At 41.3% G+C, this 26631-nt stretch overlaps 1 protein-coding gene across 1 annotated transcript in view; it reads left to right on the top strand.

Annotated features, from left to right (window-relative positions):
- Nucleotides 1-26631, top strand: part of RXFP2 (relaxin family peptide receptor 2) — a 216408-nt gene that overhangs the window by 117631 nt on the left and 72146 nt on the right. The window contains exons 5-6 of the mRNA XM_040340452.1: nt 22922-22993; nt 23715-23786. Of these exons, the coding sequence (XP_040196386.1) occupies nt 22922-22993; nt 23715-23786 (144 nt within the window). The remainder of the gene's footprint in view (nt 1-22921; nt 22994-23714; nt 23787-26631) is intronic.

Below are 26631 nucleotides of genomic sequence, written 5' to 3'. Positions count from 1 at the left end.
CTCAGTTGTAACATGACGCTACTTGTATATCAAGACATCGCTTGTATATCAAGTCAAGGTTTATTAACAATTTTTGCTTGTCTTGCAAAACGCTCTCAAAACCAAGGTTTTACTGTACAGTATATTCACAAGGAAAATCCCTATTGTGACTCTTTTCCAGGTTTTTATTTTAGCTGAAGCCATGATGGAGGCATTTTGTCTGGGCCCCTAAAAGCATTTGCTGTTTTTTATTGTCAACAAATAAATTAATTTGGACTCTTTTATTGTTTAGTCTGTCTCTTCTTCTATTGGTGCATGCTTTTTCTGGTAACCTGGTGGGTACCCACAGGACGGTAGCACTGTCTGTTGTGAGAAGCCTAACCTGACCTAAAGAGCTCTCTGAATATTTTTTGTCCTCCCACTAATTTGTATGAACTCACATCAAAGTGATCTCTTTGATGCTATTTATCTTCATTGGAAAATAAACATTATTTCTAAAACTGAAAGGGAGTTCATGGAGCTGGGCTCATGAACTGGCTTCATGAAGTCAAACAACAATTAGGCATTGCATTGCAAAAAATAGAAAATACAGTATGTAAAACCACTCAATAGATACAACTTCCACATTTGCGGTCTCCCAGAGGTGGTAACTGACATAATGGGACAGTCTAAAAGAGGCAATTCCAGATATCCCTGACCATCATCTATAACTGGACTGTGCCCATATAATCTTAACAGTTCCACATCAGGGGGGAACATCATAGTTGAAACTGCACTATTACAAGGTGAAGGAAAAGATAATGAAAATACTGGCCTTAAAATCCTAGGTCGTGAAGTCCAAATATTGCCAACCACAGTTCAGAAAAGGAAAGCTTTTAAACTCCTCTAGATCCTACTGGCCAAAAATATTAAATAATGGTGTGCATTCCCTTTTAGATGTGATTTATATACAAAATGCACTACTTTTCAGCATTTCTCAAAGGGAGGAAACCCTTTCTAAAGTTGGGCCTCATTTCTATAGAACATGAGTAGCCCAGGGGTCTGTAGGAGCACCCAATAACTACTACACCAGGCAAACCAGTACTCTTGATCCCCCATATGGCATAAGCCAAACATGTTCGGCCCCACATCCAATCACTGTCCAAATGTTGTCAACCTCCAAAACATCTCCAAAATATACCCCTTCCTAACCAATGACACCTCAAAGCCCTTATCCATTTCCTAGTCATTTCCTTCCTTGACTACTGCAACAACCTCCTCAATGGATTATCTTAACATAGGTTATCCCCGCTTCAGTCCATCATGAATGCTGCTGCCAGACTCTTCCACCTTACCAAAAGTTCAGTGTCTGCTACACCTCTCTGCCAATCTCTCCTCTGGCTTCTGCTCACCCAACTAATTAAGTTCAAAATACTAACAGCAAGTTACAAAGCCATCCACAACTCTGCCCCCCAGCTACATCACTAACCTTATCTCAAAATACCAATCTAATCGCTCTCTTTGTTCCTCTCAAGACCTCCTGCTCTCTAGTTTCCTTGTCACCTCCTCTCATGCTCGCCTCCAGGACTTTTTCCAAACCTCTCTCATCCTATGGAACTCCCTTACGGCAATTTGTCTGACTATCCACGACTCTGTTCACGTTTAGAAGATCCCTGGAAACCCTTCTCTTTAGAGAAGCCTAGTCCACCCCCACCTAACAACTGTACTTTTATTTTCTCCATCAGTTCATTCCCCACAGCTATTGTATCGATTGTATCACTTGACCCTTCCTCCAAAGCTTGTTTTCAATGAAAGCACTAATGAGTAGGCCCCTCTGATTCCTCCTGTAATAAATTGTATTGTAACTGTACTGTCTGCCCTCATGTTGTAAAGCACTTGCGCTATATAAATCCTGAATAACAATACAATTGTACTAGTGTTGAGCGGAATACGCCATATTCGATTTCGCGATATATCACGAATATATAGACGAATATTCGTGAAATATTCACTAAAATCGAATATTCGTGATATTTTATAAAAAAAAAAATTTTTGCGAAATTTCGCTAATGCGAATGTGAAATTGATTGCGAAATTTCGCTAATGCGAATGCGAAATTGATTGCGAAATTTTGAAACATTCAATTTCACCTGCCCTTTGGAAAAAGTGTGGTTTTAAGTAATGGACCCTGCAACTAACAACAAGGTATTAATAAAATAAATACATTATTATATAGATGTGAGGGTTTACTTTGACCAATTTGTATATTGATTAGTTTAATAAATATTGAATAACCATAGATTTGGAAAATACAGATCTCTCCTCTAGACTGACCTGTATTGAGTTAGGTAAAGATCAACCGCACACTGGGGCCCCTGATTCTGTTGAGTTAAAAAAAAGCCAAGTAAACCGTTTACGTTGACATCTCTTAAATGTCTTTATGTTAAACAGTTATTATTCTCATTAAAGAGGTGAAATGCAAATGATGACACGGGACAAAAGATGGAAAATTCTTTGAAGATGTGATACACTGGAAAAACGCACAGAAACACTCCACTCTCTCCTATGACAACTGTGGTAGGAGAACTCTGATTGGCTCTGATGCAAAAGAAGGGAGGAGAAAGTATTCGCGAATATTCGTAATACGAATATTCGCGATTGCGAATATTCGGCAACATAAAAGGATCGCCTCAGCTTAGCTACTCGGCCCAGGGTCTCTAATCATACCAGCAATGCTTTTAGACGTCGATGGAGATCACTAGGATGTGATCTGTTTTAAAAATAAATTTGAAAAAATACGAATATTCGGAATAGCGAATTTTGGCCGCGAAATTCGAGTTATTCGCGAATATTCGAATATGCCATATTCGTAACGAATATTCGCAATGCGAATATTCGTGAGCAACACTAAATTGTACAGTCATCTTAACAAATCACCAACTTGATAAGGTAGAGAGGACTATATCTCTCTGGCAGCCCAGTACTTACCCCCTTAAATCCATTCAACTACACTTCATTACGTGGTGTTTTTGTATGCTAATATCAAACATGTACACAACTAACCTATCCTACAACCATCAATAAGATTTAGCATATAAAACTTAAATTGAAACACACTTGTGACCTTATGCATCTTTTTTTATTGCTCTTTGTTGTTATCCTGTATGAGGAATTTGTTAATTTCTATACGCATATACAACTGAATACTCCTCAATAATGAACTATGGGTGTGGCAAGCTTAAACTCCATGTTAAAATAACTTAATAGTCATTTTTTGTTTTTTTAAATGTTTAAACTGATTAAAAAACATTGTCTTAAAAAAATTAAAAACCACCTATCCTAAATCCAGAAATAATAAAATTATAATCTTCATAAAATAAGCTCTACACCTTTGATAGTGACCATAATTTCAACTGGTTAATAAGAGCACATTCATTATTTTCATCAAGCAGAAACACAACAAGGGATTAAACCTGGCAAAAAAGTTTGAAAATGTATGCAGAGGAAGATATTATAGAATTTTTTTAGGATAAAGTCGTTTTAGGAACAATATGCTGGATGATTTAAATAAAAAGTAGAAAACAAGAAAAAAGTATCCGCAGTACAGAGTGTGGATGAGTTTGCAAACAGATGTGGTTTCATGTATTAAAGAATTTCTAAGTGTGTCCATAACAGATAATCGAAATTTTCTACCTGTAATATTTGTCCAACAGCTAGAACTCGTTATCTTGCCAACTATACAGTCAGAAGCAGCAGCTTAAAGCTGAAAACATGGCCCAAAGGAATTTTTATATATTTGCACAGTAAAATCCAGTTACCTTTGAGTTTATTCAGCCTGCACTCCCCAGTCAGCACCAAATGTGCAGTGCTGAGACATGTAGTTCTAGCTGTAGGACAAATATTACAGGTCGATCATTCGGCACTGAATGCAAGGTAAATGAAGAGGGTACAGATGAACATCGAAATCTCCCTCTTCCAAGAATTTGTTTTTTAATCATACCACTGCAGTCTCTCTTAACAGTCCCAGCTTGATTAAAATTATAGGTTGAATAAAATTATAATTTTTCTGGGCATTAGAGCAGCAGTTCAATGCTAATTCAGACCAAAGTGAGAATAGAATACCAAAGCCCAGTTTGTATACCTTCCTGTGACTGCTAACTTATGCCCTGTACACACGATCGGTTCATCCGATGAAAACAGTCTGATGGATTTTTTCATCAGATATGCGATGAAGCTGACTTTCATCAGTCTTGCCTACACACCATCAGTTAAAAAACTGATTGTGTCAGAAAGCGGTGACATAAAACACAACGACGTGCTGAGAAAAATAGTTTTTTTAACCATCAGATAATTTTAAAATTTTAAAAGTTCCTAGGGCCAGATTCACGTAGCCCGGGCGCAGCGTAACGTAACCGATTTAGGTTACACCGCCGCAAATTTTCGGTCTAAGTGCCCGATCCACAAAGCACTTACCTGGAAATTTGCGGCGGTGTATCCTAAATCCGTCCGGCGCAAGGCGGGCCAATTCAAATGGGGTGGGTACCATTTAAATTAGGCACGCTCCCGCGCCGGACGTACTGCGCATGCTCCCGACGCAAATTTCCCGACGTGCTTTGCACGAAATTACGACGCGCCGACATTTGTGAATCGCGACGTGAAAAAAAGACTTGCGCTGGGAATTTTTTTTTTTTTTTTAATTCAAAAGCGACGCTAGAAAGACGGGTATACCTTTACATGGTGTAGTAATTTTACACTTTGTAAAAGGTGCCCTATGTTTGCAACGGCAAACTAACACTTGCGGCGACGTAACAACGGGAAAAAGTTTTGTGGATTGCCGTAACTGCTAATTTGCATACCCGACGCTGGTTTACGACACAAACTCCCCCCAGCAGCGGCCGCGGTACTGCATCCTAAGATCCGACAGTGTAAAACTATTACACCTGTCGGATCTTAGGGATATCTATGCGTAAATTGAGATTTTCCTAGCTTGTAACGGAAAATATTAGTTATATGAAGACAGGAGGCGAGTATCTTATGCATTATCTTTCCTTTAATAATGCCCACAGCAGAAATACAACTTTAGTGGATTTTAGTAATAATAAAAGAATTTTTTTTAAACCAAAACTACAAGTCCCAGCAGCCCCTAGGGCCTATCAGCCAATCACGTGGTCCCTGCCAGTATATAAGGGGCTGCCCCTTTAATCACTTCCTCTTTCTTGGAGCGAATTGCCAAAGACTTGAAACCGCGACTTCAATTCCAACTAGTCTTCTGACCATCAACGATTTGGATTCGGTGAGTCGAGTAAGTAGAGGTCCCAACGAGGACAACAAAGGAGATCCCTCCGGAAAACTGCTCAGCCCGTGGCTCGTGTGGTGCGGTCCTCAGTAACCTGGAACAATATGAGAAGAAAGACCATGATAGGGTTGGGCCGGGAGGGAAGATACTCGCCTCCTGTCTTCATATAACTAATATTTTCCGTCACAAGCTAGGAAAATCTCAATTTATATATCAGACAGGAGGCTCATATCTTATGCAAGTTCAAAGTCATACATAGATATAAATACAATAACAATCAAGTATACGTCTAATTAATAACCGAGTCATAGAACCGACATAGATACGTGTTCCTCCGGTCTAAAGTAGAATTGGCGGAAGGTGGATTCGGAAGACCAGTCCGCCGCTCTCAGAAGATCCGAAAGCGAACCTCCCGAGGTGATTACCTTCGTAGCCATTGCACCCCTGGAAGAGTGTGCGCCAAATCGTGTAACGTCAATCCCAGCCAAGCCCATGGTGGATCTAACCCACCTGGCCAGAGTGGCCGAGGAAACCGGCAGGTGTGGGCGGACGTAAGAAATAAGTAGTTGGGATAGAGACGGGGACCGAAGCGGGGCCGTCTGCAATTCATACGCTTGTAAACAACGAACCACGCATAAACGTGGGTGTGATGGGAAGAAAGGATAGAATACAGATTGTATCCCTGTCTTTGTCCTACGAACTACCGAAAACTGTACGCCTTGAGGTGAGAATTGGCGTCTGGATATGTCCAGGGCTCTCACATCGGATATGCGCTTGATGGAAACAAGGCATAAAAGGATCGTAAGCTTAAAAGACAACAGTTTTAGCGAAAGGGCGTCGTTGTCGTCCCATGTAGAGAACATGTTCAGTACCCTGGAGACATCCCAGGTGTTCTGGTATCTGGGGCGAGGAGGACGTTGGAACCTAACGCCTCGCAGGAGACGACACACCACGGGGTGTCTGCCCACTGGGAGGGAATCTATCGGGGAATGGTAGGCCGAAATCGCAGAGCGATACACGTTAATGAAGCTATAAGATCTACCGGATGCAAAGGAATCCGCCAGGTAGTTAGCAACCATTGCTACAGGTGCGTGAATGGGATCAATTTTCCGTTGATCACACCAACGTACCCAGGTTCCCCAGGCTGATCGGTATGCCGATCTAGTCCCGGGGGCCCAGGCCAGGGCGAGAAGGTCCCTAGCTGTTCGTGAAAGGTCGCAATCTGCGCCTGACACCCCGAAATCAGCCAAGCGAGGAGATGAAGGTTGTGATCCACGACCAGAGGGTGGGGTTCTCCTGCAGGGTTGGAGAGGAGGTGAGGGACACGGGGAAGCAGCCTGGGAAGATCTACCGTCATTCCCAGGAGAAGGGGAAACCACGGTTGTGTTGGCCACCAGGGAGTGATCAGCACAACTGAAGCCTGTAGGTTCGCCACTTGCAATAGGAATCTGAGAATCATGGAGAAGGGAGGGAACGCATAGTGTGTCCCTCGCGGCCAAGTCTGCCGAAGGGCATCTATTGCCAGGGCTTCGGGGTCCGGCCTCCAGCTGTAAAAGCGAGGGAGTTGACAATTGAGGCGGGATGCGAACAGGTCCACGGAAAAGGGCCCCCACAACCCGACCAGAGAAAGAAATATCGTCCGATCCAGTCGCCAATCGCTGGAATCTGTGAGGTATCTGGAATTCCAGTCCGCGATCAAGTTCGAGGCACCCGGAATGTATTCCGCCAGGGGAACGACGTTGCGTTCCAGACAGAAGTGCCAAAACTCCTTTGCCAGGTTCACCAGAGCTTTGGATCTGGAACCTCCTAGGCGGTTGACGTATTGGACTGCGGTTACATTGTCCATCCGCAGCAATACGCAACAATTGGAGGCGTTTGGAAGGAGACTCTTGAGGGCGAAGAAGGCCGCCATGAGTTCCAACGCATTGATATGAAGCAGAGACTCCCCTGCGGACCATGTCCCTCCTGTGGTGGATGTTCCGCAGCGAGCCCCCCAGCCGTGTCGACTCGCATCCGATTCTATAATGTAATCCGGATTGGAGCTGAAGATGGTCTTCCCGTTCCAATCGATGGCGTGACTCAGCCACCAACGCAATTCTACTACTGCCTCTGCATCCAGAGGTACCTCGTCTGCATAGCGAAGACCCTGTCGCAGGTGGAGCGCTTTGAGTCTCTGAAGGGCTCGGTAATGTAGGGGAGCCGGGAAGATGGCCTGAATAGAGGCCGATAAAAGTCCTACTAAACGGGCCAAACCGCGTAAAGATACTCGCCGTTTGTACAATATGGCACGAATCTCCTTGCGGATAGTAGTTAGCTTGGCTTTGGGTAAGCGAAGTATAGAGTGTTTGGTGTCCACTAAGAACCCCAAAAACTCCATCTCCTGTGAAGGGGTCAAGATGGATTTCTCGTGGTTGATGACGAAACCTAGTCCCTGGAGCAATCTGACGGTCCAGGTGGCATGGGTCATCGCTTGGTGGTGAGATCGGGCCATTATGAGGAGGTCGTCTAGGTATATGATTAACCGGACGCCCCTGCTCCGTAAGGCCGCCACCACCGGCTTCAACAATTTGGTGAAGCACCACGGGGCGGAGGAGAGTCCGAAGGGGAGGCAAGTGAACTGCCACAACCTGTCTCTCCAAAGGAACCGCAGGAGGTGTTGGGAAGCAGGATGAATGGGGACTGTGAGGTAGGCATCCTTCAAGTCCACCTTTACTAGCCAGTCCTCGGGGCGTAACAAGTCTCTCAAATAGTGGATCCCCTCCATCTTGAAATGTCGGTAGACGACATGTTGATTGAGGGTCCTTAGATTTATGACGGGGCGAAATCCGCCATCCTTTTTTTCTTACTAGAAAGAGGTTGCTGAGAAACCCCGGGGAGACAGTGTGTACCTCTATCACGGCCTGTTTGGTAAGAAGGGCCTGAAGTTCTAGGTCTATGAGTGCTGAACTTTTGTTTGAGAATTTGATGGGTTGAGGCATTACATTCATTTCTGGCAAGGAGTACAGTTCTATCTGATATCCTGCCACCGTGTTGAGTATCCAGGCGTCTGCCGTAATCGCAGACCAAGCGTGGATAAAATGTCTCAGCCTTCCCCCCAAGAGAATGTGACAAGGATTCGGGTGTGTGACACTCACCGGTATTAGGTCTTGAGCGGGGGTAGCCTCTCCCTCCGCGTCCTCTCCAGGGTCGTCCGCGAGGTGGGAAGAAGGGGGCTGGTTGCGCCACCGGGGGTTGGGTAGGATTGTGGAGCCTGGCTGTACTGAGCGGGAGCTCTAAAGTATTGCCTGCCTGCGGAATAGCGACCGGCAGAACGGCCCCTGTTTCTGCCTGCCCTAGGAAAAGCCTTGGTTGACCCTGATTTTTTCAGGGATGATTGGGCTTTGTCCAAACTGGTGTATAATCCTACCATCTTATTAATGTCCTTAATAAGTGAATCGCCAAAGAGCATACCTTTGGCTGAAGGGCCCGGTTCTGAGTCTGCGAGGTGGGCCAATTGAGGGTCTAACCTCATCAGGATGGAGCGGCGACGCTCCGTGGAGCAAATGGTATTGGCGGAGCCTAGTAGGCACACTGTTCTCTGGGCCCAACCTCTAAGTTGGTCCAGGTCTACAGGGGTCTCCGTGGAGGAGGCCTGTTCGGCAATGTTCAGTATTTTGGTGACTGGGCCAAACAGGTCGAGGATTCTATCCTGAATAGATCGGAAAGATCTTTCAATCCCCTTTTTAGAGTATTTACCTTGTTTGGTAAGGTACCTGAGAAGTACCGGGTCTACCTCTGGGGTGACTACCGTCTTTTTCGGGATACAGGGACGGGGACACTCCGCCCTCAGCTTACTGCGATTATTCTTATCTACGGACCTACGGGCCCAGTATTGAATATATTGGGCTACCTCCGGGAGGGGAGCCCATTCGCCAGATCGGGGGTGAGAAATCCCTTCTGGGTCGAAGAAGGGTTCTCCCCTGGCGTCTAAGATAATTTCGCCCTGGGTTACAGGGGTGGCGTTGTCAGGTGGCGCCATATGCCCACTACCCTCATAATCCGTATCTTCCTCAGACTCATAGGCGTCTGACGCCTCAGATCCTGTGGACGAATCTGATGTGTCCACAAAGGAATCTGGTTTAGTCCGTTTGGTGGACTTCTGCCTCTGCTTTTGCTGCTCCCCGAGGCTCAGGGGTCGGTGAGAGTCTGGTAGGGTAGTGGGTCGGCAGACCGGGTTGGGTGCTGCCTGGGGCACATTATTTACTTCCCCTGCCGGGGAGTCGTATGTTGTGGGAACATGTTTGCGTTTGTGTGTCGCTTTGCCCTTTGTGGGCGGTTCACCACGGCCTGGGGGTCCAGGCATGACAGGTGCAGCCAGTTGTGATACAGGGGCGGAAGCCATGGCTATTTGCACCGAGTGATTTATTAATTCCTGTATCTGGGCAGCAGTAAGGAAAATAGGGTTCTGGGGGGTAATATTTCCCTCAGCTGGCATGGTAGTAAATTCAGAGCAATCTTCATCAGCCATGATGTTGCTCAATTATGTCTGAGAAGTGCAGTTTTTAGGGTATATATATATCTATTTGTGCACTCAGCAGTAAGCGTTCAGCAGTGTCAGCAGATACTGTGAGTATCTGATAGAAGGTAAGCCGCTGAAGGGGTTAACTGATCTAAGAATATATATATATATCTATTTGGCCGCAGGGGATACTCTAAGAGGTCCTACCGTACCGCCAGGTCACTCCACACTGGAGCCGTGGCGTACGATAGGCAGATCCCCCGTTCAGGAGGGCGTAATCTCGCGAGATTACGTCTCCTGCATGCTGGTAGGCTGGAGCGGAGCTCCGCCGGGCACGCCCCCCGCAGCGTACTGGACGCTGATAGGAGGATGTGTGGCTTGCTCGACACGCCCCCCCCCAGAGACACGGGTGCCTGAGGAGAAGCGTGCGGAGCGAGTGAGGAGGTAGGAAAAAGGGCGCCAAGCCAGTAAGAGATGGCGCTGCCTGGGCGATTAGGATCTAGGGGAAAAATAACGTTGTGAGGTTATTGTTAACGCCGCAAACAGGTGGTTTGAGCATTGATAATCATAGAGATTCACTACCTTCCCCCAGATCAATGATGCTAGACAGAATATATATATTATACCCTAAAAGGGAGAAAAATACATAATATATACAATATATACAATATCTAAATAGCTGATAAGTGTGGAGGGAACAAGTCCCATCCACGAATCCCAATAAATTACAATCTGAATAACTAATATATATCAATCTATAATTAGTACTCATTTGAATAGTACTTATCTGATTTCTTGCTGTGAGCAGAAAGAAAGAGGAAGTGATTAAAGGGGCAGCCCCTTATATACTGGCAGGGACCACGTGATTGGCTGATAGGCCCTAGGGGCTGCTGGGACTTGTAGTTTTGGTTTTAAAAAAATTCTTTTATTATTACTAAAATCCACTAAAGTTGTATTTCTGCTGTGGGCATTATTAAAGGAAAGATAATGCATAAGATATGAGCCTCCTGTCTGATATATAACTGATTATATGAATCAGTCACATAGATAGAAACAGGGATACAACGGCGTATCCCTTTTGTGAATCTGGCCCCTAGTTTTTTCACTGATGGATAAAAAAACGATGGGGCCCACACACGATCAGTTCGTCTGATGAAAACGGTCCATCAGACCGTTTTCATCAGACGAACCGATCGTGTGTAGGCGGCATAAGCCGTTGTGGATTCTAGAGGTTACAACCATTCATATCCTAATATACAAAATTGCAGCGCTAAATAAAAATAAAATGAAACCATGCATGAGTAGCATGTAATAACTATAAAGAGCTAATGTGCAATAACTACTGTGAATAATGTGCAATAAGCAAAAAAATCATATATAACAATGCATTAACATACGTTGAACTGTATAGTGCAATATCAATTAAAAAAAGCCAAATGTGATGGCAAAACAGTGCACATATATAAAGTTCATTTGTGACTGAAATTCAATGAAAGGAATCCCATGTGGAACATATAAGGTTACCCCTGATGATATCTGACGAAACGATCGTCGGGACGCTACGCACACATGCTCTGCGCATGCACATTTGTTTTTACGGAGGCTTTATGGACTTTTCACTCGTAAGGAACCCTTCTTGTTTGTTTGCATTGGAGGACTATCTTGAGTCTCAATTTATGTATGCAGCTTTGCAGCAGTATACTACACTATCTGGAGTTTTTTTCTCCTTGCATAGATTAGGTCATTACCCGGCATGTATGGAGACCTCTGGTGGGAGACGCCCGGACATCTCTTCTGTGGATTTTTGATCAAAATAAGTGCTGCATGGCCCCCCTGAATAAGGGTGGTTGCAGGCTTTCTGGTAAGCCTTTTATCTTACTGTGGTGATGAGTATCACGCGGTCAAGCATTCGGTCTATGCTTATATATTCCACATGAAATCCCTTTCATTGAATTTCAGTCACAAATGAACATTACATATTTGCACTGTTTTTGCCATCACATTTGGCTTTTTTATTGATATTGCACTTTACAGTTTAACGTATGTTTATGCATTGTTATATATCATTTTTTTGCTTATTGCACATTAGTTACAGTGGTTTTTGCACATTAGAACTTTATAGTTATTACATGCTACTCATGCATTATGTCATTTTATTTTAATTTAGCGCTGCACTATATTTTGTATTTTAGTTTGGTGCCCAGTATCTGGGTTATAGTGTTTAGCTGCTGTTCACATTTACTTATTACCTTAACTCACTAAGCGCAGATAGTATTCTATACTTACTCATATCCTGATGAAGATATTTACTTCACAACAGGGGGATTATACCAGTCACTTTTGAGTGATCAGTGGCCTTCTTTTCAGCGTTTTTCTGTTGCCACCAAGTATTTGTAGTAGGCACAGTACTGGCCAGATCTCTATTTCAGTTCTTTTCATTGCCTTTGGTATTGCAGCACATCAGGGCAGATTAGTTGAGAGATTAGATGGGTCTTAAACCTTAGATTTGTTTTGTTTGGCTTCACTTTTATCACTGGCATACAGCTCTTTATAGTGTAGTCAGCTATATGCTGGGTACCAACCTCTAAACCATGGATCGATCATTTATGTCTTTTTCCCCCTTTTTTGCCATATCGGACACAGACATGCTGGACTTTTTTGGTTTGGTTAGGATCTCTTAACGTATCTGTTATTAGATGTGGGTTCTACGCCCTCTCTAAAGGAATAACTACTCATTTCAATCTGTATTCATTATACCCAATTTAAATAATTAATATTAATATTTTCTCCTTATAACAGTGGTCAACAGTACCCTTGGTTTAATGGAATTGGCAACTGTTGCCCCACATTCTATTGCTGGTCTTGGTTGTCCTACCCCCTAAGCATAGCATAAAGTCTTCCCTTTCTTCAGTGAATTAATTCTGAAATTTGAAAGCACCCTTATTTACTTGTGTTTGCCCCTTTTTAAACCATGGCTAGCTGGTTAGTCGGTTAGATACCCTTAAAGAGGTCTTTAAACTACTGTGATTGATCTGAAATAGGAAGAAAAAAACTGCGCTAATAAAACAATGGACAAACCCGTAAGTCAAATGGGTAAAAAAGTGATTGCTAGTGAAGCAAAATGTAAAGCTGCACCTTACTGTGTGACATTAAACAGTGGTAAAAATTTGGAAAGAAAACAAGTTACGCTAAACATTATAAACAACTGATGTGAACAGATATAAAACAAACATGAATTATAGTGGTCAATTGAAACGTAACAATCGTCATATAATCATGTATCGTGTAAGAAATACATGAAACCTTCAGCAAGAGTCCATATATAAAAAAAGAGATTGAAAAGTTGGATCACAAATGTGACCAAAAATAAAAAAATGGAATACTCCTTCACCCGTGAAGAAAAAGAGTCCATAAGGCCTCGTACACACGGGAAAACATGTACGATGAAAACGGTCCGCCGGACCGTTTTCAGTGTACATGCCCGCCCGGAGATTTTTGTATGATGGCTGTACACACCATCATACAGAAATCCGCGCGTACACGATACGCGTTGACGAGGCCGCGCCGTCGCCGCGACGATGATGCGGCGACGTGCGCGGCCCTGGAAATTCAATGCTTCCATGCATGCGTCAAAGTCATTCGGCGCATGCGAGGGATGGCGGCCGCTCGGACATGTACGGTAAGTCTGTACAGACGACCGAACATGTCCGACGGGCAGGATTCCAGCGGGCATGTTTCTAAGCAAGTTTAGAAACATTTGCCCGCTCGAAAATGGTCTGGCGGGCAAATGTACGCTGGAATCCTGTCCGATCGGCCATACACACGACCGAACATGTCTGCTGAAACTGGTCCGCGGACCAGTTTCAGCAGACATGTTCGGTCGTGTGTACGGGGCCTTAGATGTATACTCAGATGAATCACCAATACGAAGTGACAACCAAATAGCTAAAATCCTCCACCAACAGAGCATGTAAATCTGCTTACCAGATCCCGGCGGTCCCTTGGTTATAGGGGACCCCAGATAGCATGAAGGTATAAGGAATTGCGAAGCCACAAGCTGGATGGAAACAGTCTATTGGAAATCATCACCTCGTTCCATTAATCCAAAGCATTGATGTTCATATTTCATAGATATGGAAAAAAGAAAAGAAGGGGGGTCTCGATCGTGTAAGATCGCTTCATCAAGGTGCCCCTTGATGAAGCGATCTCTCGCGAAACTAGTAGGGCGGAACGTGCGGTACATTGGCATAACCCCCCTGGACTGCTTGGTTTCCCTGTTTGGACGGGTTTGTCTGTATGTTTCCGGCCGGGACATCAGACTATAAAGGCTCTCTAACCACTGCAAACTTTTGAGTGTTTAGCATGTTCAATTTTTTACAATAAAGTTTTAAAGGTTTTTACACGATCGAGGCCCCCCCTTCTTTTCTTTTTCCTGCCTGCTTTGTGTGTTGGGCGCTTCAAATTCATCTTTGAATTGGAGATTATTTTTCTATTGTTTTTTTCCTGAGTCTGTTAACCTTGTTATGTTGCCCAATCCTGTGTTGGACTGCTACATAACACTATACTCAAATAACATAAAAATTGTAATGTTTTTTTCTCACACAGAATGTTCTTTTGGTAGTAGTTGATCACCTCTGAGTTTTTAATTTTTTTGCGCTGTAAACAAATAACAACTGGCAATTTTGAAAATATATAGATATATATATATATATATATATATATATATATATATATATATATATATATATATATATATATATATATATTTATTTTACTTTCTGCTATAAAACATATCCAATAAAAAAATAAAAAAAATAAAATTTATTCATCCATTTAGGATATGTATTCTGCTACATATTTTTGGTACATAGAAAATCCCAATACGCAAATATTGATTGATTTGCGCAAAAGTTATAGCATCTACAAACTATGAGATTTTTTTTTTTTTTACTAGTAATGGCGGCAATCAGCAACTTAGCGAAACTGCAATAGCCTAGCTAGTGTTTTAGTGTAGTGTGGGAGATGCTTTTCCTAGGGGAAGGCATTAATCCATGTTTCTGCTTTGCAGGAACACATGATCCATGCCTTCCCTACTGACAGAACAGCGATCTGCCTTGTTAACACTGCTGTTCTCCCTCTCCCTCTCTCCTGGATGATCAGCGGCTGCCAGTGGACACCGAGACTGCGGGACACGCTGATCGGTTCCTGTTGTGTAGAATCACAGTAGGAGCTGTTCACCAGCATGCACGCCCAGAAGTGCAGAATCACGTTTATATATGTGATCATGCACAGCGCAGGCCACCCTGTAGCAGTAAAACTGCTATAACGCAGTCAGGCGAGAGGTTAATGGACAAGAAAGAAAATTAGATTTTTTACTTTCAATAAGTTTTTATTAAATATTTCATATAGGAATACAGTCATCATATATACTTTTCAAAAATAGATATGGCACCTAGAATCATCACATAGCCGAATGCTAATAAATCTTGTAATGTTTAATACAATTAAATAAAATAATTCTTTGAGGAAAAAACAGAATAAGTAGTGACTGTCTGGTAGGCTAAATAAAGAAGTAAAATTAACTATCCTCATGACCCAAGAAGGTCATTCTGAGTAAACTGTGGCTCGGATTCGAGGGCAACGCGGAGACCAGACCCTCAGCACCCCGTATGGGATCCTGCTGTGCTAAGGGAAAGGTCCCCGACCCCCGTTCCTCGCCATCCCCCCCCGCACTACTCTCACTAGTGCGGGCGAGTGGAGTGCAGCGGGATGCGAAAAACCCACTATGAAATTCCCCCTACAACATTTGCTATAAATAGAGAAGTCTAACAAGACATTAAAGTGTCAGTATCATCGACCGTAATCCTATAAAGATCGCTTGGTTAAAAAAAAAAGAAAACAAGAGGATCTAGTGAAAATTAGATTTTTATACTCATAAAACTTTATTGGTGACCTTTCAAAGGTTCATCCTCGTTGTGTTTATTTTAATGCTCTTGGTACTATTTTTCTACAAAATTGAGGCAAAATGTTTGTGGATGGGACTATAACATTTTCTTTGCCAAATGTCAATTTTTATTGTAGATTGCATTATTACCCAACAGTGTACCTGTGTCCTTCAAAAGACTCCCCATATGTATTTATTTATTTTATTTAAAATTATCATATTAGTGGGTGTATTTTCAGCATAAGTGGACCTCTAAGGGCTGATGTTAAGCTCCACTACACTATAGTATATTTTTCTACTGTGCCCTCTATTGAATAGAACATATGAAGAATTCCCTTCAGCAAGTGACTCTAGAAACAGCTGAATAGCAAAACTCAGCCAAATGATGACACCTTTGTTATAACCTTGTGGGGTGGTCAGAAAGAAATACAATGATGCAAATATCACACTGAAAAAAAGTTTCCCACCTGACCTATTTACACACCAAGACGCACCCACCAAAAACAAAATATTAATGTTGGCTAGAGATAACCTTTAAATTAGCAAAATATTCTTTAGGGTTTATTTACACAGGGCTTTAATAGACATTTTTCCCAGTGATTTCCTGCCCTCAGCCATCGCATTTGGAAAACAAGTCAAACGTGCATGCATAGGTAAACTCCCATGGGGGCAGTGAAATTATGTTAGGCATAAAAAAATGCCTGTTAAAGGATAGGTTCACTTTTATTTTCTAAATTACAGCTCCCCTATGTACCAATATAGCATTAATGTACTTTTTTGCAAAAATATCCAAGCTTTCCATTAAATCTACAGACACTTACTTCACTTGCCCTCATCCATGTATCCATTCATTTTTCCTTACTTCCTGGTCAGACTATAGGTCATGACACAGGAAGGAGTTGACCAGCTACCTACCCATCCATTCCCAGCTGCACATTTTTTATATGAAATGCAATCAATCAGTAATTGCACTTACTTCACTGTCCTCATGGATGTTTGTACAATCAGATTGTATAATTGTATGGCCATCTTCATACACCTAAAATTACTAGTTGTGCTTTCAGTGCCAATAATTGTTAACGGCACACCAAACATAGAAGCAAACACACATTGTGGAAAATGCTACAAAACGCACAGTAAAAAACACACACCCACAAAACGCCAAAATGTCTCATAAGCCACACGTAGAGCAGCCAATTGAAATCAACAGGCTGCCCTATGTGTGTCAAAAGAAAAGATGAACCACAAAATGTGCGCTCCCACTATTCTAGATGTGAATGGGGCCTGAAAGTAAATGGTGTGTTAACACAAGAACAATGAGGCTCCATTCACATATGCGTGTTTCCTTGCATTTCAGAAATGAGCTGCACCAATAATCACATTTAAAAACGCACCAAGCTCCACTCCAAAAAAATCCCTGAAGCTTCTTTGGGGCAATCATTTCATCTAGGCAGCCCATTCAGGTGGATGGGCTGCCCCATGTGTGATGAGTGAAAATGCTCCAAAACACCTCCCCCTCATTAAAAAAGAAAAAATGCATGTGGGAACATGTGTTCCTGCTATACAGAGATGTTTGACAGCTGAGTGTTTCTGTCCACTCCCTCCAATCTGATTGTATATTGTGTATTTCGTGAGAAGGGTGATCACTGATTGATTGCATTCCATTTAAAAAATGTGCACCTGGGAATGGGTTAGTAGGTCGGAGGGTGGATGATGCAGGGTGAGTGCTAATGAGGAGGCAGCTGGTCAACTGCTTCCTGTGTCATGACCTATAGTCTGACCAGGAAGTAAGGAAAAAGGAATGGATACGTTTGGAAACATGGATGAGGACAAGTGAAGTAAGTGTCTGTAGATTTAATAGAAAAACTTGGATATTTTATCAAAAAAGTACATAATTGCTATATCGGTACATAGGTGAGCTGGAATTTAGAAGAAAAAAAAGGTGAACTTATTCTTTAAAGCCTCATGTGCATGAACCCTTATAATTCAAACGAATTCAAAAGTAAGCTAAATATTTTTTTTTTAAAAGGTCAGAAAAGTACGGTATTAACCTAGAAAACTGGGGACTGATGCCGCGTACACATGATCGAAAATTTGACAAGAAAATCGTGTATTCTTTTCCAACAGAATTTCGGCTCAAACTTGTGTTGCATACACACGGTCACACTAAATTCCGACCGTCAAGAACGCGGTGACATACAACACTACAACGAGCCAAGAAAAATGAAGTTCAATGATTCCAAGTATTCGTCAAATTGATTCCGAGCATGCATGTTTTTTGCGCATCAGGATTGCATACAGACAATCGCAATTTCCGTCAAGAACTTTTCCCGTCTGAAGATTTGAGAACCAGCTCTCAAAATTTTGCTGTCGGAAATTCCGACAGAAAAAGTCAGGTGGGGCCTACACACGGTCAGAATTTTCGACTAAAAGCTCACATCAAACTTTTCTTGTCGGAAATTCCGAAAGTGTGTACGTGGCATAAGAGCAACTTCTGTTGTAAAAATATGTTTTTTCCCATGAAAATCAGTTTCCATTTCCTTCAAAATTTAATTAGGAGTAGAAGAACAGAAAGCCCAACCTGCATTCACTATATATTTGGCAGTATAATTCTAATAAATAAACATTAAAGACATTTGTTAAGATTTAGAGAAAGAAAAAACTTAGCAGTGCTTGTTTCAGACTCTTGGCAAGCTTTATTAGCCTTGGCAGGTGGTTTCCAAACCTTTTCAGCTGATGCCCATTTGCCTCCCAGGCAGCATCTCATTGCAAACACACACTCTTTCTTTATAGGTCTACTGTAAATTCAAAGCAGAGGCTACTACTTTATATTATAAACACTATAAACAAAAGTATGTGTTTTACAACTAAAACAACCCATTCAATTTATTATTTAGCAATATGAATATATATATATATATATATATATATATATATATATATATATATATATATATATTATATATATATATATATATATACAGTATATATATATATATATGTACAGTACAGACCAAAAGTTTGGACACACCTTCTCATTCAAAGAGTTTTCTTTATTTTCATGAAAATTGTAGATTCACACTGAAGGCATCAAAACTATGAATTAACACATGTGGAAATTATACATAACAAAAAAGTGTGAAACAACTGAAAATATATTTCATATTCTAGGTTCCTCAAAGTAGCCACCTTTTGCTTTGATTACTGCTTTGCACACTCTTGGCATTCTCTTGATGAGCTTCAAGAGGTAGTCACCTGGCGCAGCACCCCATCACTCTCCTTCTTGGTCAAATAGCCCTTACACAGCCTGGAGGTGTGTTTGGGTCATTGTCCTGTTGAAAAATAAATGGTGGTCCAACTAAACGCAAACCGGATGGAATAGCATGCCGCTGCAAGATGCTGTGGTAGCCATGCTGGTTCAGTATGCCTTCAATTTTGAATAAATCCCCAACAGTGTCACCAGCAAAGCACCCCCACACCATCATACCTCCTCCATGCTTCACAGTGGGAAGCAGGCATGTAGAGTCCACCCGTTCACCTTTTCTGCGTCGCACAAAGACACAGGGGTTGGAACCAAAGATCTCAAGTTTGGACTCATCAGACCAAAGCACAGATTTCCACTGGTCTAATGTCCATTCCTTGTGTTCTTTAGCCCAAACAAGTCTCTTATGCTTGTTGCCTTTCTTTAGCAGTGGTTTCCTAGCAGATATTCTACCATGAAGGCCTGATTCACACAGTCTCCTCTTAACAGTTCTAGAGATGTGTCTGCTGCAAAAGGTGGCTACTTTGAAGAACCTAGAATATGAAATATATTTTCAGTTGTTTCACACTTTTTTGTTATGTATAATTCCACATGTGTTAATTCATAGTTTTGATGCCTTCAGTGTGAATCTACAATTTTCATAGTCATGAAAATAAAGAAAGCTCTTTGAATATACATACACATATATATATATATATATATATATATATATATATATATATATATATATATATATATATATATATATATATATATATATATATATATATATATATATATATATAGGTCAGTTAACACCATAAAAACGCAGTCCATATGCATTCCAGATGCTTTTCTGCATGTGCGTTTTTGGTGCGTTTTTAGTGCATTTTTGATGCAGTCCAGTGCATTTCCTCTGACTCTTTTTTCTTAACGTCAAATAAGGACATGTGTGTTCCAGTGCATTTAGGCGCGTTCCATTGTGTTTTTTCACGTGTTTTACAGCTTTTCAGTGCAGTCCAGTGCAGGAAAAATACAGCATGTTCTACTATTTTTCTGGAACTGGAACACACTGGAACTGCAAGATTTGGTGTGAACTATGCCAATATAACCTGCTTTCCATGTGTTTTGGATGCAGAAAAAAACGTACTGGACTGCATATGTACTTACTTTCTCCCCCTCCCAAAAATATACAAGTTTAATTACCATTGCTGTGGATGTTTGTGTTTTTTTTTTGTCTCTTTGGAGTGCGTCTTACTTAACTTTCCGCTAAACCTTCTGTATTCGTACTGTTTGTATTATTACTGCTTGACCTTGAAGAAGTGGGTACTCCCCCAAACGCTTGTCCTGAAAATGTGGATGCTAGTTAAAAAAAAAAAGTATCACGAACAGTATTCAATTGTTTTTGTTACAGTCAGATTGTAATGTGTGATTAGCTTTAGATTTTTCTGCATATCTAAATCAAAAACAAAATTGTAATATATTGCAGTATACTAGTCTTTAGATGAGATGGCTACAGTGCCTTTCTTTTCTTCATAGTTTTTGCTCCTTTTTTTTAGGTATGCAAATTACACACTTCCTGTCCTATGGTGGCTATGCTTGCTCTCTTCCAAAGTATGTACAGAGGGAGCAATGATTGTCACACAGGTTGAACTAAATAAAACAAATGCAGCCAACATATCTAAGGTGAAATAGGCCACATTAAATTATATTTTTGTTTTTTTAGGTTTCGATATCCTTTAAAGTAAAGGTCTAGTCTAAACATATACAATGTTAAACCTGCTCCCATCTTAATTCTAAGTCATATACTAACTAGACTGTAGAGGAAAGACGTGTGTGCTTACCTATACCCTGGGCGCTCCAGACCGGTCATGTGATCCACCCAGCAGCTGGCTTAAGGGGAGAGGAGAGATCGTCAACAATGGCTGCAATGCCTGGAAGGCTTGCTTTGAGGCATTTGTTGTTCAATGTCCCTCCTTTCCCCTGAAGCCAATGCTGGAAGCCGATCAAGTGACCAGACCAGAGCGCCCAGGAAATAGGAAAGTATAAAATGTGACCATAATAAATACCATAACAAAAAATGTACAAAATAAGTCCTGTGATGATTATGACATAGTCTTTGCTCAAATAATCAAATCTGTGTTCAAATGATAAGTCCATAATCAGCAAGCATGAAGGTGATGTGAAGAACTACCACCAAATCCCCCTGGGGTGTACACTCACCTTATGAGTTGACCTTCATTACAGGGGTCAATGAAGCTTTAAACTATGAGCCCAAATCCTAAATGACAGCTGTCATCTTTCATTTTCAATAATATGTAGGTATAGACATTGTTCCTCTACGTATAGGACTTAGAATGTGCATGGGAGCAAGTTCAATATTAGATCCGGACTTCCACTTTAAAGTTAGCTAGTCGCTACCTTGTTCCAGAAAGCAGCTGATGGAAGTAGATGAGCTTTTCAGGTTGCTGATCAGGTTTTGTGTTAGGAGGTGGAAAAGAGACCATATAGTAAAAAATACACAGTCAGGAAATTAGGTCTTATAATAAATCAGTTAATGGGATGGGGCACTGATATAATTATAAACCATCTGCACAAACAAAAATCTGTTATATAGTCATGCTGTGGCTGTTATACTTACTTTGTTTTCATTTCTTTTTTGATTGGGGTTTAGCCTAATGCCGCATACACACGATCGGAAATTCCGACAAGAAAAGTCTGATATGAGCTTTTGGTCGGAAATTCCAACCGTGTGTATGCTCTATCGGACTTTTGCTGTCGGAATTTTTCTGCCAACAAAAGATTGAGAGCAGGTTCTCTATTTTTCTGACAGAAAAAGTTCCTAGTGGAAATTCCGATCGTCTGTATGCAATTCTGACGCACAAAAAAAACATGCATGCTCGGAATCAATTCGACGCATACTCGGAATCATTGAACTTCATTTTTCTTGGCTCGTTGTAGTGTTGTACGTCACCGCATTCTTGACGGTCGGAATTTTGTGTGACCGTGTGTATGCAACACAAGTTTAAGCCAACATTCCGTCGGGAAAAAAAATCTGCGATTTTCTTGTCAGAATTTCTTATGTGTACGCGGCATCATACCAAATTATTATTTATTATTTTTTGTAGACTACTTCTAGATAGCGCCATTACCCTACGTTTTATTTTATTTTTTACTTTGTGTCCTCCCTTGGGGGAATTAGGGGGGCTGCAACCTCTTTATTACTATCTAAGCACGGACCTTATATTACTATTATTATATTATACCACAATATGTATACTGTAGATATGGGAATCTGGGTGATATGTACACACCTACAAATAAAGGTTGAACTGGATGGACCTGTGTCTTTATTTAACAGTACCAACTACTGTATGTAACTGAGTGACTATGAATTAAAATGTTGCTGAGTGACTATGAATGTATGTGAGTGACTATGTATTACACAATATAAATTCAACATTTAAACACAATAGAGCATTTAAATCTTGTCAGACTGTGGGTTTTGGCCATGGGCTGGATTGTAAATTGCAATAGCGGTGCAAAAAATAGGGAAGCTTTCTAATAACATTAAGTGTGGCCCCAATCCAAAATGTCTCTATATAAACTGATAGGCCTCGTACACACGACAGAGATTCTCGGCAGAATTCACCGAGAAACTCGGTCAAAACCCGGATTCTGCCGAGAATCTCTGTCGTCTGTACAGTTTTGGCTCGATGGAGCCGCCGAGGAACTCGACGAGAAAATAGAGAACATGTTCTCTATTTTCTCGTTGTCCTCGTTCTTCTATGGGAGAAGCCGGCCCGCCGAGCTCCTCGGCGGCTTCATCCCAAAACTCGACGAGGAACTCGACGTGCCAAGCACGTCGAGTTCCTCTGTCGTGTGTACGGGGCCATAGGATGAAGGTACTTCTCTTTTTACATACATATAACTTTTATGGCACTCTATTTTTCTATTAAGTATGGTCTGAACTTTTCCTTCCAGATTCCTTCAACACAACTGCTTGAGTAATATATCACAGAAAGCTTTCTTTGGTTTATATCATCTTCAGAAACTGTAAGTAAATTATCTTACTAGTGAATTACATTATTTATAAAATGAATAATAAAACCATGCCTGTATTTTCCACATACCATTGATGTTGAATTAATTTATGCATATAGGAACTAAGGGCCAGATTCACGTAGGCCGGACACAGCGTAACGTAACTGGTTTACGTTACACCGCCGCAATTTTTCCAAGTTAGTGCCCGATCCACAAAGCACTTACCTGGAAATTTGCGGCGGTGTATCGTAAAAACGTCCGGCGCAAGGCGGGCCCAATCGAATGGGGCGAGTCCCATTTAAATTAGGCGCACTCCCGCGCCGGACGTACTGCGCATGCTCCCGTCGCAAATTTCCCGACGTGCTTTGCGCAAAATTACGACGCGCCAACGTTTTGTGAATCGCGACGGGTAAAAAAGACTTGCGCCGGGAAAAAAAATAATTTGCATACCCGACGCTGGTTTACGACGCAAACTCCCCCCAGCGGCAGCCGCGGTACTGCATCCTAAGATCCGACAGTGTAAAACTATTACACCTGTCGGATCTTATGGATATTTATGCGTAACTGATTCTATGAATCAGTCGCATAGATAGAAACAGAGATACGACGGCGTATCAGCAGATACGCCGTCGTATCCCTTTTGTGAATCTGGCCCTAAACGTTTTATTAATGGAGACTGCAATGCATTATTGCTCTTTATGTTTTTATTACTACAAGACATTTCTTCTTTCAGATATCTCAGCAACAACTGTATAAGGTACCTACCGCAAGGGGTCTTTAGCCACTTGAATGAATTAAGATGGCTGTAAGTTTTTCTTTATTTTATTATAAAATAGATTGTTGTAAGTTCATAAACAAACTTTGAGATTCATGTGCAGGTTATACTGCTCCACAAAGTACTACTTGTAAATTGCCACACATTTGTAGATTTAATAACAAATAACCTTTATTATCACATATTCAGAAGAATATAGTTTTTAACCAGTTGCCTACCTTGGGCATCTTACAACTGTCCATAAAACCCTCTCCTCTGAACACAGGACGTGTCTTGTATGCCTTGCACTATCTTATCTTTTTTTATCTCCTCCTGCTAAGCTACTGTGCACAGCCCATGAAATCCTATGACTGGGATCTAGTCAGAAATCTTCCTCACTGAATAATCACTCTGACAGACAATCTCAGTAGGGATTTAATGTAAAATTTTAAGCCAAAATAACAACAAACAAGTAACACACTAGCTATCTTATCTCCTGCATTCCCTGTCAGATTTGTGAGTGAGAGAGCTGCAGCTGACAGAGGAAAGTTTTTAGACCCCTTTCACACTGAGGAGTTTTTCAGGCGGTACAGCTCTAAAAATAGCGCTGCTATACCGCCTGAAAAACTCCTGCCCAGCAACCTCAATGTGAAAGCCGGAGGGCTTATACACATAGGCAATGCGCTGGCAGGAGAGAAGAAAATCAGCATCTTTGGAGCGGTGAGAGGAGCGATATGTATACCGCTCCTTCACCGCTCCTTCCCATTTAAAACAATGGGAAACTGCGGCAATACCGCCCGCAATGCGCCTCTGCAGAGACGCATTGCGGGCGGTATTAACCCTTTATCGGCCGCTAGCGGGGTTAATACCGTACCGCTAGCGGCCGAATCCGCGGCAAATCCGACAGTATAGCGCCGCTATTTTTTGCGGCGCTATACCACCACCGCGCCTCTCGCCCCAGTGTGAAAAGGGCCTTACTGTGTGCACAGGGAGTTAACTCTTAATTAACCAGGACATGCTATTTTTTACTACTTAACCCTTTCATTTTAACCTGTATAATCACTATTTAACAGTTTCATCTTTTGTTCCATGTTTCTACTTTAAATTATTTGCTGAAAACAATTTTTTTAAAGCACATATATACATTGTTGTCTTTAATGATTTATTGGTAAAAAAAATTGTGGTTTAGAATATATATGTTTTTTTTTAAATCAGTAAGAACTATAAATTACTGATGCATTGTGAGATAAATGAAATGTATGCAAAAAATATATATATATTTCTTTTGTAAATAACTTTAACATTCCTTGTACCAAAAATGTAATTTAAATGTTGCAGTAAATAGAACAAGCAGCAGAATAAAATGTATATGTTTCCCTCACATTAATGGTACTTGTGTTCAAAATATTACTGATCAAAGTTGAAAAAAAAAAAAGATTTTTACTATTTTTCCCCTAAAATGCAAATAGATAAAAAATGAATCTCAGAGGACTTTAGGGTCACAAGAAAGCACAGTTTGTCCCCCAAAAAACAATATATGTACCAATACTTTATCATAAGTAATTACAAAGTTATAGACTCATGAATAGACACATAGCAGAAATGTGAAACATGGGGGTTATTTACGAAAGGCAAATCCACTTTGCACTACAAGTGCAAAGTGCACTTGAAATTACACTGAAAGTGCGCTTGGAAGTGCAGTCACTGTAAATATGAGAGGTAGATCTGAAATGAGGGGATGCTCTTCTGATTTTATTATCCAATCATGTGCAAGTTAAAATGCTGTTTATTTTCCTTGCATGTCCCCCTCTGGTCTCCAGTGACTGCACTTCCAATTGCACTCTCAGTGCAATTTTAAGTGCACTTTGCACTTGTAGTTTGCACTTGTAGTGCAAGGTGGATTTGCCTTTCGTAAATAACCCCCAAGGTCTGGTCCATAGGGGTTAAATAGGTGTGAGAGGCAAAGTGGATATAGAATTCTAACCCATAAAAAAAATTCTCTAACTTTTATACATGTATATAAATCACCCCCTCAGTCCTAGTTTAAAGTTACACCCAAGATCAAAAGTGTAATATATTTCAACTTGCTAGTCAGTAAATTCGAAGGCCGCACAAAATCGCCCATTGCTGCGGCCCATTAATGGTACGAAATTCAAATAAAAATTCTTAGCTACGGTTCTCAAAAGAAAATTCTTTCAGAATTTGACCCATGTATTTAGGGTCTTTGGGGTGTCTAGGACCACTCACTAGGCTACTTTCTTTCTTTTTTTTTACCAAAAATACATCTTCATTACATGGGAAATGAGGGAATTTATCTTTTACAGAAGATGACTTGGAAATAAGATAACATTGTTTGTACAGTAATTTCAATTTAGCTTACATAAAGTTACAAGGACTTCCAGTAAGAACAACAGGTATTTACTGAAACATTTCTTATGCCCTGTACACACGATCGGTTAATCCGATGAAAACGGTCTGATGGATTTTTCCATCAGATATCCGATGAAGCTGACTGATGGTCAGTCGTGCCTACACACCATCGGTTAAAAAAACGATCGTGTCAGAACGTGGTGACGTAAAACACAACGACGTGCTGAAAAAAATGAAGTTCAATGCTTCCAAGCATGCGTCGACTTGATTCTGAGCATGCGTGGATTTTTAACCGATGGACGTGCCTACAGACGATCAGTTTTTATCAATAGGTTAGGTATCCATCAGATAATTTTAAAGCAAGTTCCATTTTTTTTAACCGATCGATAAATAACCGATGGGGCCCACACACGATCGGTTTGGTCTGATGAAAACGGTCCATCAGACCTTGTTTATCAGACACACCGATCGTGTGTACGCGGCATTAGCCTTAAAAGAGAAGACTAATGCAGCCACTGCATCCGAG

The sequence above is a fragment of the Rana temporaria genome, chromosome 2 (genome assembly GCF_905171775.1).
Source record: "Rana temporaria chromosome 2, aRanTem1.1, whole genome shotgun sequence".
Lineage (NCBI taxonomy): Eukaryota > Metazoa > Chordata > Amphibia > Anura > Ranidae > Rana > Rana temporaria.
Note: the sequence above shows the minus strand (reverse complement) of the source record. Positions and strands in the feature narration are given on the sequence as shown.